At 55.1% G+C, this 15,656-nt stretch overlaps 1 protein-coding gene across 1 annotated transcript in view; it reads left to right on the forward strand.

Annotated features, from left to right (window-relative positions):
• Nucleotides 1-13,445, forward strand: part of Spns3 (sphingolipid transporter 3 (putative)) — a 51,539-nt gene extending 38,094 nt beyond the window's left edge. Inside the window, exons 9-12 of the mRNA XM_004638501.2 lie at nt 4,967-5,032; nt 11,708-11,806; nt 11,920-12,091; nt 13,076-13,445. Coding sequence (XP_004638558.1) covers nt 4,967-5,032; nt 11,708-11,806; nt 11,920-12,091; nt 13,076-13,164 — 426 coding nt within the window. The 3' untranslated portion in view covers nt 13,165-13,445. The remainder of the gene's footprint in view (nt 1-4,966; nt 5,033-11,707; nt 11,807-11,919; nt 12,092-13,075) is intronic.
• The last annotated feature ends 2,211 nt before the right edge of the window (nt 13,446-15,656 follow it).

Below are 15,656 nucleotides of genomic sequence, written 5' to 3' on the forward strand. Positions count from 1 at the left end.
TCCTCCACCTTTACTCAGGAGGGAAATTTGTTCATGACTCTGAAATCCCTTCTTGTCCAATGTGGTGGGATTAGCAGCACCCAAGCACGGCTGTCACCAAGGCCTTTACACGCAGGAAGGACCTTGTCCTGCTCCATCTCCAGAAGACTCTGGAGGAAAGACATAGGTTGGAGCCCTGGTTTCTGCCCCAAGAGGAGCTTGTGAGGTGCTTGGTGGGACCAGCGGGGATGTGTGTGTACCATAGTGGCAGTCAGGGTCATCTGGAGACTCGGGCATGGCTGTGGGATCTGCTTCCTGGTCCCGGGGCGGCTCTGACCACTGGGTTGTGCAAGTGCCCAGATCTGAGAAGCTTTGTTGTCGCTTTCTTTTTTGGAGTGAGGAGGGCTTTGAGACAGGGTCTCACTATGTAATTCAGATTGGCCTTGAGCTCACTATGTAGCCCAGGCTGACTCTAGCAATCCTTCTGCCTCAGCCTTCCAAGTGCTAGAATTACAGGTATGTGCCACCACATTCCTGGCTGTTGTCACTTTGTAGATATGGGCCTGTTGGGGAGGTTTCAAGGATACAGCCCTTCTTCCTTGCTTTTTGGGCTGAAGTAAACAGGCCTCTTTCAGGGGCTGATTCCAAGAGGCTGAGAGACACGCACCTGCCCTTGCCACTCTTGTGTGGGGCCTGACCTCCCTGCAGCACCCATCAGGTGCCTTCTTACACAGGCAGCCCATCGCCCATCTCTCACGAGAGCCCTCAATGCCAGGGAGGACCCTAGAGCTTTGCCCCTTCACTGCCTGACTGCCCCTCTGCCTGCCTACCAGGTTGATGGGCTGCTGCTAGCCCCTGGAAACCAGGCAGTGCCCTTGTGCCCTGCAATTACAGGTTGGCAGGCCTAGGGGCAAAGCATGCCAGCCGGTGCGGCAGCTTGCTGGCGGCTGGTCTGTGCCCAAGGGCCTGCGTCCTGACTGGCTCAGTTGTACTGTGTAAGGAAGGCGCTGATCCATGAGGGCTCCAGATATTCAGATATCCATGTGAGGGGCGTTGGTTTTCTGTCTTCCTGGCAGGGGAGAGAATCTGTCCTTGGAGTTCAGAGGTCAGAACTGCCCAGGTAGGAGACTGAGCTGTGCACTGGCATTGAAGACACTGGCCCTCCACACCACCGTGCTGATGTCACTGGGGTGGGGCTCCCCCATGCCTCCCTGTTGCCTCCCCATGCCTACTTCTGCATGCAGATGTGCATGAGGGGAGCTCTGTATGTGTGGGGTAGAGGTGTCTTCACAGCCATACATGTGAACATGAGCGCCAGGCATGTTTTTTTTTTGTTTTTTTTTTTTTTTTTTTTTTTGTGTGTGTGTGTGTGTGCAACTTGATATGCCTCTCATGAGACCACAGGTGCGCACACCTGTCTACATGTGAGGCTGTTCTTCAGCATGTGTGCTCAGCAAGCCCAGTGCCACCATTTCTTTGATTCATGCCCTTGCTTCAGGGCTTTTTTCTACTTTTTGAAATGGTGTCTCGGGGCTGGTGAGATGGCTCAGTGGTCTAGGTGCTTTAGACCTACTTAGAACAAAACTAAGCTAAACAAAGCACAGGGACCGCGGTTCAATCCCCCAGCACCACATGCCAGCCAGCCCCGCCCCCTGGTGGGCTGAGCTGGCCACACACACACACACACACACTAAATAAGTAAATAAATATTTAAAAAAAAAAAAAAAAGAAATGGTGTCTCACTGTGTAGCCCAGGCTGTCCTCAGACTTGTGGTGATCCTCCTGTCCCACCTTCCCGGCTGAGGGGACTGCAGGTGTGCTCTGCTGTGGATGGCATCACATGTTTGATATTTTGCATGTCATCTCTGTTACCTAGATATGTGCGGAGTTGTTGTATGGTTGCGTGTGGCTCCTAGGCTATGAGTGTTTGTGTCATGTGCAGGTGTGGGCACACGTGAGCTCTTGCGTGGCTTCACACATGTGAGCATGTGTCCATATCCGGCTGTGTGAGCATGGGTATGTGTGTGTGTGCACCTCTCTGGCCAGCGGTGACTAAGCCAGGGATTTTCATCGCTGCTGCCCCAGCATAAAGGGGAAACCCTCTGAGTCTGGAGTGGCAGGGGCTGGGCTCCCAGCTCAGCCAGTTTCTCGTGCTCCAGGCAGCAATCCCAGGCCCTGTTGTCCAGCAAGGACTAAGACTGGGGTGCAGGAGAGCAGAGTCTGATTTCCCTTTTGGAAGTCCCCTGCATTCGGATGGGTCTGGGAAACTGGACAGGAGGCCAGAGAGGAGGGGAGGCCCACAGCAGTGGACAGGAGGCAGAGGTGGGTCTAAGGAGTAGTGAGATGCAGAATGGATGGGAGCGGTGATGACAAGGGTGGGCAGGTGCAAGAGAGATGCCTGGTCACCCTGCGTCTGGCCAGACGATGAGCAGCTTCAGCGGTGCTCTGGTAGCCAGCGTGCCTACATCCTGGCTGGCTTGGCCACCCAGGGAGGAGCAGTGAGGTGGAAGGGTGGAAGAGGGAAGAACTCTGGACAGTGTACTCTGCCGTGTGGCTGCCCAGGAGGGGCCTGGACTTACAGAGCTGAGGTGCCCACATAGGAGTGGCTTTGAAGAGGCACTACAATTTTCACACTTGGGCCCCTTTTGTTTGTTGGTTTTGTTTTTTAATTGAGGAACCCAAGTCTGAACCAGTCATGGGAGTCATTGAGCTAGGACCAGATCTGTGCCTTGCCTGAGGGGACTGCAAATGTGTAGTGAGGTGACCTGCTTCAGGAGCTGTCTGTTGTGCCTTAGAAGGCTGGTTAGGCATCTGATTCTCTCCACATTAGGCAGTCAGGGAAGCCAAGGCCCAGAGGCAGGGAGCTCCCCCAGGTGCCTCAGCAGACAGGTGGGCCTGGGGCATCATCTGGAGAGGACACACCCCTGTGTCACAGAGCCCCTCCTGGAGCCTTGGTGGCCTGGCTGGGGCTGGCAGGGAGCCTCTGTAATTAAGGGATTAGCAGGAGCCCTCTCCCCTGCCAGCTCTTTGCCCCTCCACAGAGTGGAGCCAAGGATTTGGTGGTGTGGTGTCAGTTTCCAGGTGTGTCTGAGGAAACCTGGAATCCTTGGATGGCTCTCGTCCTGAAAAGCCCCATTGTGGCTGCTGCCTCTCTCTAATCAGCTTTTTTTGGGCTCAAGATCCACCCTGCCCCAGCTGGAGGAAGGAAAAGGTGTATTTTAGTATGTCCTGTGGGTGTGGACCGTGCAGGGGAGAGACAAAACCGGAGGTTGTGTGGCTGAGGCTGCCGCTGTCTGGACTGTGTGGTGGGAGAGGACACAGCAGGGGTGGACTGGTATGTTAGGAGAAGAGAGGAGAGCCTGGTGGCCCAGGAGGAGGAAGCCAGAAGACATGGCAGGAGGGTGGATGGGAGTCGGGCCTGGCTTTCATGTATCTGCAGGAGGCTGTTGGTAGGCCCTGTCAAGCCAGAATGTGGTCTTGTGGCCTGCCTGGGCTTCGCCTGAGAACTGCTGGCCAGCAACTTCCTGATACCCTCTGCCGTGGGTGCCCATCCCCTGTCTTAGGCTCTGCGGCTGGTCCACCCTGCCCTCAAGGGCCTCCCGTTTCTGTGCCAAGGGCCAGAGGCCGCAGCCACAGGGACTCTGGTTAGAGTAAGAGAACACATAGCTCACTTGTCCCCTTCCACCCACTCTTCACCAGTGCCTGCCTGTAGTCCTGCCCCACCCACTGTGGAAGGCACATTGCAGCCTGGCCTCTGCTTGTGTGGGTTCCCCACCTCCGAGGTCCTGCACCTCTTCTCAGCCTGTCCTGATCCTGACTGCCCTTTGGGGCTCTGCTTAGGGCCACCTCCCTCCCTCCCTGCCTGATTCCCCCAGGCCAGTTTCACTGGGCACTGTGGCGCCTGGAGGCCCCTGAACTCTTTTTGCCAACGATTTCCTCACTTTCCCTGTACACAGGGCTCACCTTCCTGGTGAGGGACTCTCCAGGAAGGGCTAGATGTGTAACCTTGAGCCTGGGATCTCTGGTCTGTGACATAGGTGCAGTGACATGCAACTTACCAGCTCACCTGAGATGCAACAAGAGTGGACGTGCTGGTGCACAGTAGGTGTCTGGGCAGTGGTCCCTTGTTCCTCTGCGCCTGTGCTCACAGGCTTCTGAGCATCAGGCTTGGAGTGCCTGAGCCTCCTGCCCAGTGCACAGCCCCGTGACTCCAGGAATGACTAATTCCACCCCAGTACTAAGCTCTTAGAAACTCTGAGAAATGAGACTTTCTTTCTCTTCTTGCTGCTTCATTAAACTGTTCTTGAGTGAGGGGAATGAGGATTGTTTTAATCCCTTGGCACGAGGTGGGAGTTTCAGGGTACTGGGTGAGACCAGCCCACAGTTGCCTGTGGTCACCAGAGAACATCAGGAGCCAGGCAGAGAGTGGGCACTGGAAAGGGGCCGGGAGCCTAGAAAGGCCAGTGGCTTTGTCTTGGGCCAGCTGGTGACCTCAGGCAAGCTTTGGCCTTGGCTAGGTTCAGTTCCCCACACCATGGGTGTACTAGCTATATACTGCTCTAGGCATTTGGGTAAGGGATGGCCTAGAAGGGGCCTTCATGGAGCCCAGGCCATACTGGCAGGCACACACATAGTAGGTGACTTATCGGTGTATATAGGCCTCAGAAGACAACAGGTCTGGGGCCGGGGAGATGGCTCAGTAGGATAAGCTCTTTGGGTAATCCCAAGAGCTGGGTCGCAGGACTGTCCCTTAGGAAGCATGCATTTCTCAGGGCTGGGGCCTGGTGCTTACCTCCAGGTCATGGCCCCTGGCCAGGTCTTCAGGAACTATCTGCCTGTAGTCTGGGACTGTGAAAACTGGAGAACCAGGTCCAGACTGGCCCAGCCTAGTCAGTCTTGGTCTTGCCTTCTTTGTAGAGCCTCAGTTTCTGTAGTCACTGTGGGGAGACACTGCAGGGAGCCTCACCCAGCTATCCTTTCTCCACAGGTGTTCCTGGCCTTGGGGGAGCTGCTTTTGTCTTGCAACTGGGCAGTGGTGGCTGACATCCTGTTGGTAGGCCTGGGTGTGGTGGGGGCAGCCCCAGGCCCTCTTGGGCAGGACAAGCTGGTTCTGTTCACTCAGAGTTGGCCTTTGCTCTTGAGCAGTCTAGAGTTTGGAGAGGCCATGGGGTAGAGGACCAAGGCCACTCAGAGCTGCTTAAGGCCATAGGGCCCCTGACACTCAAATATGTCCTCTTACTGTCACTCCCATTTTGCAGATGAGCAAATGGAAGCTCAGAGAAGGCAGGTACCAGGGCCGTGGTCACAGAGTACCAACGCTTTGGGCCAGTGCTGGATCCCAGGACTCCCTCCTTCGCCCTTTCTTTACCAAGCCACTTCTTAGCAAGCCTGCACTCAGCTGTGCAGCTGGGGTGCTGCACTTCAGGGCACTGGCCACTGAGCCCAGCTGTGTCCACCCCAGCTCATGTGTGGTGGGCTGTGGTGCACAGACCTGGATCAGGCTCTCACGAGGCCTGACACTGTCCTGACCAAATGACTGCTACAGCCAGAGGCCAGCTTGGCCCCTCCCGAGCCTCCCTGTGTCTGACCTCCCTGACTCCTCCTGCAAGGTGTGTGTGGAAGAACTTTGAACAATGAGAAGGACTGTGTCCTTGATAACAGACTCCTGGGCCTGGGAGCACCCTGAAGCCCTCTGTGTCCTCCTGGTGGCATGGTTCTACCTCAAAACGGAGACCTAGGACACCCAGGCAACTGGCAGTGCCTGGAGTCAGGAGACAGATGTGGGATTTATCTCTGCTTCTGTCACTAGATGTGTGACTTTAGGCAAGTCACTTTGTGCTTCTGAGCCTCAGCTTCCCCGCATGGAGATGATAGTAGTACCACCTCGCAGGCCATTGGGGAGGTGAGACCGTGGGGTGGGTGAAACACTCACCCACCACCCAGAAGAGGATGCTGCCTTGGATTCTCAGCAACTCCCAGGTTTCACTTGTCCATCTCCTGGCCCTCAAAGAAATCCTGGAGCCCTAAAGCCCAAGCATGAAAGGGCTACAGGAATGTGCAGTCATTTAGTCAACAAGGCCTTCTTGAATACGACTGTTGACAGGACGCTCACTCCTTGCTGAGCTGTGCTGCCCTCTCCCCATGGTCCAGGCTCAGCCAGCATGGAGAGGGCTGCCCTGTCCTGGGCTCCCAGCATGTATCAGCTACAGGGCTGGTGGCCTTCCCTGGCCCTCCCCGGCACCCCCCAGTGTGACTTGGGCTCCAGCCCGAGACTTAGCCACAGCCCTGCCAAATGGCCTGGGGCCTCAGTTTCCTGGTCTATAAAAAGGGGTAATCACAACCTGCTCAGTTGTGGGCTAGCAAGACAACATGCTGGAAAGTCCCCTGGACACAGGGAGAGGAACCTCATGCCCCCAACATAGCCTGGCAGTTCAGAGCTCATTATGCCCCCCGTGGCTTCCTCCACTTGCCCCCCACGGCGTGGCTACACATGACGGCCACACAGATATGTGAGGCCTGCACTGCATACCCCAGTGTCTGTGTCTGAAGAATGATTAACCTGCCAGAGCCAGGCTCTTGGTAGAACTGAAGAGAGAAGGGGTGGGTCCTGGCCGGCTGGAGTGGGGCAGCTGGCACCTCAGCTCCTTGCCGTTCTTCTCTGGTGTGGAGCCCTCAGCCACATAGTTAGGCACAGCCACCTAGTGCGCTTCCTGCCCCCTTTCCAGCCTCTACATCCGGGGAGCCTGTGTGGCTACAGACCGGCCTCCTGCATTTAGGTGGTGGGTGCTGGGCTAGGCCTTGCAGCCCTGGGAGTTCAGTGGGCCCTGCTGCTGATTCCCTGGCAGAGGTGCAGGAGGCGGTGGTCTCGGGGCCTATGCAGGTGATAGGCAGGCTGTGGGTGACCCTGTCTGTGTAATAGAGGGACACATGGTATCAGGAGGAGGGAGGGAGAACAGTACCTAGATGTGGCACAAGATCCCAGGAGGCGGCCCTTTCAAGAGGTGGCCAGAGCTGGGTGAGTTGTTGTACACCTGCCATCCCAGCTACTCAGGAGGCTGAGGCAGGAGGATGGAAAGTGCGTTTGTTTTTCTTTTCCAATACTGGGGATGGGATCTAGGGCCTTTACACTGAGCTGCAACCCCAGTTTTTTTTTTCCCCTTAAATTTTGAGACACTCTTGGTAAATTGCTAAATTACTCAGGCTAGCCTTGAGCTTTTGATCTTTCTGCCTCAGCCTTCCAGAGTGCTGGGATTACAGGCAAGCACCACCACACCCAGTGAGGGTGGGAAGTTTGAGACCAGTTTGTATGCAGTAGCCAGGTAGCCAGATCCTGTCTCAAAAACAGAAAACAAACAAACCAAAAACAAACCAAAACAAAACCAACTAAAAGGGACAAGGGGTATGGCTCTGTGGTAAAGTGCTTGCCCACTTGTACAAGATCCTGGGTTTAATGGCCAGCATCACAATACCTCCCACCCCAAATCCTAAACCAGACCAACTGGGACTAACCTACCAACCAAACAAACCAAAAGCATAAGAGAGGTGGCCAGAGAGGGGAGAAGGTGTGGAAAGAGGTGGCCTGGCATGTGGAGAGCCACAAGGGCGTGGGATCCAGGCAGGTGGGGCAGTATTCTTGGCCACTGTATGTGCTCTGAGGTTAGAAGTGGGATTCTCTTTGGGCAGGGGCCTAAGGGAACCAGGAGGCCTCAGGGTGTGTGTGAACAATGGGTCAGGAAAGATTGGGCAGGGAGCTAAGGGGCCTGCATATACAGACAGTTCTGGGCCAGAGAGGAAGCCAAGAATGAGTAAGGGGAAAAGAGGAATGGAGAGTGGAACAAGTGGGCCGAACCCTGGAGGGGGGGGTGAGTTTGAAGGGTCAAGGTCAACAGAGCCCAGGCCTGAGGCCTCTGCAGCTCTCCTTCTGCTTTCATTCCTAGCCTTGTCCCTAATTAGCTTTGTGACCTTGCTCAAGTGACTTAAACTCTCTGGCACTTGCTTTGCACAGCTGCGCACCTATGAGTTACCCTCTAGGTCTTAGGAAGGAAATGAGCTAAGGCCTAGATGTGCACTCTGCTGAGGGGTCCTGTGGGCCTTCTAGCCTCTGAGGTGGTCTGCCGTAGGACAGTGCTCTCTGTGATCCCTACCTAATCCGCTGGAGGAGAATGCAGACTTTCTCAGAAGCAGGGCCCCTGGGCTTTTGCGGTCCAGTGGCCCTCAAACTTCATTATGCATAAGAACTGAGTCTGGAGGAGCTTGTTACTACTCCAGGCCCTGTGCCCGCAGACTGTGATTCAGCAGTGGGTCTAGGGTGTGGAGGGACCTGCATTTCTGAGGGACTTCCAGAGGGCTCCAGGTCCAGTATTCCTCAGAGCACCCTAGAGACACTGGCCTGGCACACTCAGACTCCCCATGCACCTGGGTTTTGCAAAATTCCCACACGCCCCTCCCCTCTGTGCGTGGCTCATTCCCTGCACCCTGGCAGCCTCTGCCTCCCAGGGGGCTCAGTCATAGCCAGTACCCACTTCTGGCAACTTCCCCTGGCCTGGCTGGACTGCAGAGGGTCTCACTCTGGAAGGCTTAGATGCTGTCTCCTGCTTCTCTGCAGGTTGACTCCCTGCCTTTCCAAACCCACTTCCCGGGTCTCCAGATCCCTCCTAACCCCGCCAGGGGTGACCCATAGCCAGCTCACCCGCTTCCTGGAGAAGAGGATAGTGCAGAAACTGCTCGCTGCTTCCCTCCCAGGCTCACTCTCCCCACCTCCTCAGCAGATTTTCCCAGCCCCCCTCTAGGGTACCACCTCTCCTCAGCCTCAGTGTTGCCTTGCTCAGCCCCACCCTCCAGGGATCTGCCTCACCTTCCCAGGGGTGCCTGGGCTTGAGGGCCCAGTGGGGAGTGCGGGAGGCAGGCTGCCAGGGAGTCTACACCTGGTGGTTACCTACCGACTCTTGGCCAATTTTTGTCTTGGTCTATAAAGGGAACAACTTTCTGAGAAGGGTGAGCCTAAACCAGAAGTGTTTTGTATCAGAATAGAGTGAACCTGGAGTTTTTGGGAACCCAGAAGCTTCCCATTTCTAAAATTACCCCCTGGGCTCTCCAGGTGTCGCTGGGCCCAGCCTTGGCCCCTGGCTGTGTGAAGGCAACAGAGGAGACCCAGAACAGGCAGGGTGGGCTGGGGGAGGAAGACCTGCCTTCCCACTGCAGGCAACAGTGGCTGCTCTCAGCCCAGCAGGTGGAGGGGAGGAGAGGAAGGGGCCAGCGGCTAGGTCCTTATTCTGAGGGTCCAAGCAGTGCCAGCCCCTACAGGGACCTTTTTGGACAGGCGGGGACCTCAGTCGAGGAAGCCTTGCAGTCTCCCCAGAACCACCCATGAGTAATCACATAATTATGGGGTGAGAAGGAAGTCCTGTGGAAGGTGTAAAGCTGCGGTTCGTTCCTTCTCAGCCTGTTGGCAGGTCCCTGCCATGGCAGGAAGCCCAGCTTCTCTCACCACCTGGACAGGGTGGCTCAGTGCCAGTGACCTGGAACTGGCTGATCACCCAGAGGGACCCCTGCCACTGGGCCTACCCTCTCACAAGACTCCCTCGCCCCAGACCTCATGCATCTGGCCTCTGTGTTTCTGAAATCCAGTCACTGTCCCTGTGGGCTCCTCTTCCACACTTTGAATGCCACGGTCCCCTGCCTAGAGGGCTCTTCATCCAGCTCTCAGCCTGGTACTGATTCCTCTCCTGCCCCTTTGCCGGGCCATTGATGGACTTGTCCTTTTTAGCTTTCTTTCTCTTTTCTAAATGTTCTATATCAAACATAAACATTGCCGGACATGCGAGCTCCTCCTCAAACAGCACCACTGAGTGAACACAAGTCCAGGCCCTAGAGGGGGAAGGCCAGGGCTATTGGTGGATAACCTAGGAAGTCACTTACCTGCTGTGAGGAGGTTTTCTATTCTTTTTTTTAAAAAGTGCATTTATTACAGGGTCTACAGGGTCTCACTACATAGATTGGACTTGTAGTGATCCTCCTTTTTTCAGCCTCCCAAGCAGTGAGATTACAGGTGTGTGCCACCACACCCAGTCTCAATCACCATCTCAGCGTGCCCCACTGGCCTGGTATGCTGAGGATTGAACCGGAGTCCCTGCGCCTGCCTTAGCAGGCACTTTAGTCCGCTGTGCTATCTGGCCTGTCGTGTTTTCTTATATATAAAATGTGCATAATAATTATCTCCCTCATAGGTTGATATATAAAATGCATAAAGATACATTCAATAAGGCCATCCAAATAGCTCAGTGGATTAAAACACCTGCAAGCAGGGGCAGGGGGCTGCCCCCATGGTGCCCTGCGATGTGGATTGAGACTGGGTGTGGTGGCATGCACCTGTAATCCCAGCTCTTGGGAGGCTGTAAACAGGAGAATCACTGATTTAGTAGTGAGACCCTGAACACCCTGTAGACCCTTCCAAAAAGCAAGATACATTCCATAAACACTAGGCATTATTGTTATCATCATCATCACAGCTATTATTCTCTGCTTGGCTCAGATTATGGGCACTAATGTCCTGAGTCAAGGTGGTGAGGCAGGAGGCTCCCCTACTGGGCTCCCCTGGTAGGGCTTCCCCTGTAATCAGTCTTCCAGGAGTTTCTACTTGAACATGCTTATTGGAAGACTTTCGCTATTCCCCTCTGTGCCTCTACTTAGGGACCTCAAAGAAATTAAGGGCATCACTGCCAACACAGTCTGGGTGATAAGGAGTGGTGAACAAAAAAAGGACCCTTCCTTCTAGTTTTATCATGATGTGCATTCAGTTAGGGACATGCATGGGGCTGTGGGAGCGTGGGCAGGCTCCTGAACTCTGAAAGGGCTTCACAGAAGAGGGGACCCAAAGGTAAGCCTTAAGGATAGAGATGCTTCAGGTAGACCAGAGAGGGGGAAGCAGGCTTGGCAGAAGGCATCCCATGTCCAGGTGCCCAGATGATTCTGCCCTCAGTGTTATTTCAGCACAGTGTGCACCTGAAGCCTCTGGGTGCCAGCTAAGTAGTGCTGAGGGTTACCTCAATGTGGGTACTATTATCATCTCTAGCTGGGAATGACAAAACTAGGGCACAGAGGCGTGAAGTACCTGGCCCAAAGCAACAGGCTAATGGAGAGGGGACTCAGGGTGGGAACCCCCACAGATTAACTGTACAATTATTTGGAGGTACTAAAGCACTGGGGATGGAACCCAGAGTCTCAAACATGCTAGGCAAGTGCTTCTTCCAGGCTAGAATTCATATTCCTGATCTTCCCTCACCCCTCCATGGAGATGTGTAGGCCCAGCATGGCTCCCTCTGATCTTTACCCAATGATACTTGATGTTCCCGAGAAGACTGAGTCCGCCATGTCCCTCCTGCCCCTGCCCGAAATGCGTGCACATGCAAGCACCTGGTTGTGTGTTCTGCCATCTGCCCTGCTGCCCCTTGGCCCCTGAGCTGGACTATCACTGCCATGCCTGGTCCCTGCCCAGCTCAAGGTCAAACTGTGGGGTGCCTGTGATAAGCACCTTGGCACCCCCATTCCTGGGCACGAGTCATGGAGGGGCCTGATGCCTGGTTTTGAGGATTATTATTTTCCTCCTGTCCCAGGCCCCTGGCCAGCCTGTCACAGTGCTAGGCAGGTGCTCAGCGGGTGGAACAGGGATGGGGGGAGGCACCCGCTCTACCCTCACTGGGAGAACTCTCTGGCCTCCTGTGTTTTGCAGTCCGTGGTGGTGCCCAGATGCCGGGGGACAGCAGAGGCACTTCAGATCACGGTGGGCCACATCCTGGGGGACGCCGGCAGCCCCTATCTCACTGGACTTGTAAGGCTTACTGAATGTGTCTGGTGGGAGGGTCTAGGGAGGCACCTTTCTTGCTAAGGCCAGGGGGTGGTCTGGCGAGAGGGCCTTGGCAGACATGAGGTCCTCCTTGGCAGATCTCCAGCACCCTTCGCACCAGGCGCCCTGACTCCTACCTGCAGCGCTTTCTTAGCCTGCAGCAGAGCTTCTTGTGCTGTGCCTTCGCCATCGTCCTGGGTGGTGGCTGCTTCTTGCTGACTGCACTGTACCTGGAGGGAGACCAGGCCCATGCCCGACAACCTGGTGCAGGTACTCCAGGCACATCTAGGGGCAGAAGGGCACTGGCCACCTTGAGTGTGAGCCCATGGCCAGCTTGTTTATGCATCCACTGGAAAATACTTAGATGGCTGGGGAGATAGCTCTGTGGCACAAGTGCCTGCCTGGCAAGCACAAGGTCCTGAGTTCAATTCCCAGTACCAGACGCCCCCCCGCCCCCCCAAAAAATTATCACACCCTGCTATATGTCAGGCAGGGTTGAAGATGGCAGAAAGTGACTTAATTAGGAGAAACCTAAAACCTCATAGAGCTGCCACTGTAGTGGGTGGAGACAGACCAAAAAGAAAAAGTGAGAAAATAGCCTCAGGGGATAAGTGCTAGAGGGACACTTAGCAGGAAAGGGGAGGGGCAGGGAGGGACTTGCAGGCTAGGCTCCAACTGTGGCTAGGGTGGCCAGGGACCTGTTCAGTGCATAAGTGACATGGGGTAAAGTTGGAGGAAGGGAGGAAGCAAGCTATGCAGCTACCTGGTGAAAGACGCCTGTGGACTGAGAAGAGCTAGTGCAAAGGCCCTGAGGTGCAGCCTACCTGCTACATTCAGGAGCAGTAGAGCCCAGTGGCTAGAGCCGAGGTGAGAGGAGTGGTGATAAGGGTGAGGGAGGGTAGCAGTACAGGGCAGAGTATGGGGCACAGGGGGAGCCTTGTAAGGGCCTCAGCTTTAAAGCCAAGTGAGATGAGAAGAGCCCCAGAGGTCTGACTGCACTGGGAAAGCACCGTCCTGGCTGCTGTGTTGAAAGCGGACTGCAGCAGGTCACAGTTGGGGCAGAGAGGCCGTCACAGGTTCTGGAACTACTCAACGGCAGCACACAGTAGAAGCCCCTAAGGGAATGAGAGGATCTGGAATTTACTTTGCAAATGGAACCTAGAGGAATTTCTGACAGATAGTACCCAGGCCTGTTCCCAAAGTCCCTCTTCTTTCTTTGGGACTGGAAAATATGAAGTTTCTTTCCTCCCACAGGGACCCTGGATAGCAAAGATGTGGACAGCATGGACAGGGAAAGCCAAGGCCTGCTTTCTGGCAGCAGGGCCTCCACAGAGGATCCCTGAGGCTCCTGCCCTGCAGCAAAGAGGTGCCTCGATGCCCATATGCCTCCTGCCGGCTCTGTGGTAGCAGTGCCTCGGTCCACCTTCAGCTGTGACTCAGGGACCCCAGCTGATCTGCACCTGCTACTTGTTCACTCCCAGCTAGAGGGCTGGCAGGGCCCAAGGGCTGGGAATTGAGTTGTTAGCACCCGCCAGGGGAGGCCTGGGGCTCTGCCTGTGCCTGTGCCCAGCTCAAGCCTTCCAGCCTAGGTGCATACCCTGGCTGCCAGGGTGCCCCCATTAAAGCATGATCAGTACAAAGCTCTTAGAATTCATGTCTTAGACAATCCTGCCATTCTAGCTTCATGGGGTCTCTGCAGGAACGGGGAGGGGAGAGGTAGAGGTGTGTAGGCTGAGGGTGCAGGGTGGCCTCTGCAGTGTGGAAGCTGAGGGAGCCACTCAGCGTGGGTGTCTAGGTGTCCCTGCCCTAGAGCTCTCACCCTGACCTGGCTTTCCCAGTCTGCAAAGCCAGGGCGGCACAGGACACCCTCTGTAAATTCTTTGTCTGAATAGAAGGTGGCCTTGGAGGTGAGTTTTCATCTGGCTGCTGGTGTGGGGTGTGGCTGGCTGCAAATGCCAGGGACCACCATGCCACTGTTGTAGGCAGCTAAATTAGATAGAAATATTATAGGCAGTCACACAGGGCTAGGCCCTCAGGGAGACAGCACGGAAGACAAGCGATCTTGCAACTGTGAGAGAGATGGAGGTAAATGCTTACATCCCTAAAGATAAGCATCCGGATTGATTATCACCTTGAGGAAGCCGGGAAGAGTCACTAGTCAGATGGCTACTGGCTGGATACTGGATAAACTCCTGTTCTATATTCGTGCCCACTTACTACATGACTAGATTCCCCATTTGGTTCTGGATTTAATCAATTTTACCTGAGCAGTGGTGCTTGTAATCTCATTGGTTGACCATAGTTTTGTCCCATCTCATGCCTACCTAAGCAAGTTCCCCTGTTCTCCTCCTTAGACCCGCCTCACCACATGGTTTTACACTAAGTCCCTGGAAGAGACAGCTTCCTGGGGGAAACCCGCTCAGGTCCCCCTTCTGTACCTCTCTTGGACAAAAGCTTTCTTTCTCAATAGAAGTTCTGCTCTTAACCTCTGTTTCTAAAATTCATTCTTTGGTTTTAGAGAACACGAACTCATCCTGGGTACCTTTCAGGTCGGGAGTTTCTCCTGTATCACCATAACAGATCCAGGGGGGCTGTGCTCAAGCCATGAGGAGGGGCTGGCATGGCTGTAACACACTCCAGGTCAGGGTTCTGTGTGCTTTCTGTCCCACCCACAATCTCACCCCCAGCACTGCACTCCCAGGGGTTGGGGGTCCGCTGCGGGGAGGGGGGGAGAGCTCTGTGGGATCCACTCACACTTGCCAGGGAGTTATGAGCAGCTGGGCTCAGCAGGCCTGCTGGAGATCAACAGCTTCCAGGCGGGCAGCCGTGGGGAGGCTTGTTCTGTCCGCCCAGGAGCCTGACTGAGCTTCTGTCCCCTCCCCTGGAGTCCAGCCAGCGGGTCACTTGTTCATTTGCTGGTTGCTACCTCCGCTGTGCCAGGCTGTGCCTCCCTCCCAGCAGCCATGGGTGGAGCAGTGGCCTGGAAGCCTGTGCAGTTCTGACCCTCACCAGCAGCCCCATCGCTGCTGCCCAGTGTCCTCTTTGCCCCTCTTTGGCTGAGACAGTCCAAGTTAAAGACAGACTCCAGCTCAGCCCACACTTGCCCCCCTGGTCAGCCCTCCCTTGGAAATGATCATCACCTCATTGACCAGCCCTTGATCCATGACTTGACCAGGGAGCTCAGGAGCGCAGGAAACAGGCTGCCCTGAAGTTACGAGGAATGCATCGAGGAGGTCAGTTGACTTCCCCTAAGAAGTCAATCAGTCTGGGATGGAGCCAGGGTGTCATGGACCCTCCCAACATTCACTGATTGTGTGATCCGGGCTATCTCTTATCTCTCTTAGAGCGGCAGCTTCCCCAGCTGTATTCCAGAGGTGTGTCAGAGGAGGCTTTTCACTTCAGGCCTTATGTGATTTTCACAGGATGGGTCTAGATTCACAGAAGCACCGTTCCAATATCTGAATTTCCCACCTAGCAGCCCCAGTTGGCAGGTGCTGGGCTGTGAGGCGTAGGTCCCACCACATGGGCAAGGCCTCCTAAGAGTCAGAATAGTCCTACTCTGCCTTCCCAGCCCAAGTTCAGTGGCCTGGGAGGAAGATCAGAGAGCTGGGCTTCACCTGTAATTCCAGCTACTTGGGGCCCTGAGGCTAGCGGATGGTAAGTCCGGGGTCAGCCTGGGCAACTCAATGAAAGAGACACCCTGTGTCAAAATTAAAAGACCTGGAGATGTAGCTTTGTGATAAAGTGCCCCTGGGTTCAATCCCTAATACTAGAAAAAGAAGCAAGAAATCTCATTCCTGTGAATTCTGCAAACATATATTGGTGTCCATGAGTC

The sequence above is a fragment of the Octodon degus genome, unplaced genomic scaffold, assembly GCF_000260255.1.
Source record: "Octodon degus isolate 3935 unplaced genomic scaffold, OctDeg1.0 scaffold00098, whole genome shotgun sequence".
NCBI lineage: Eukaryota > Metazoa > Chordata > Mammalia > Rodentia > Octodontidae > Octodon > Octodon degus.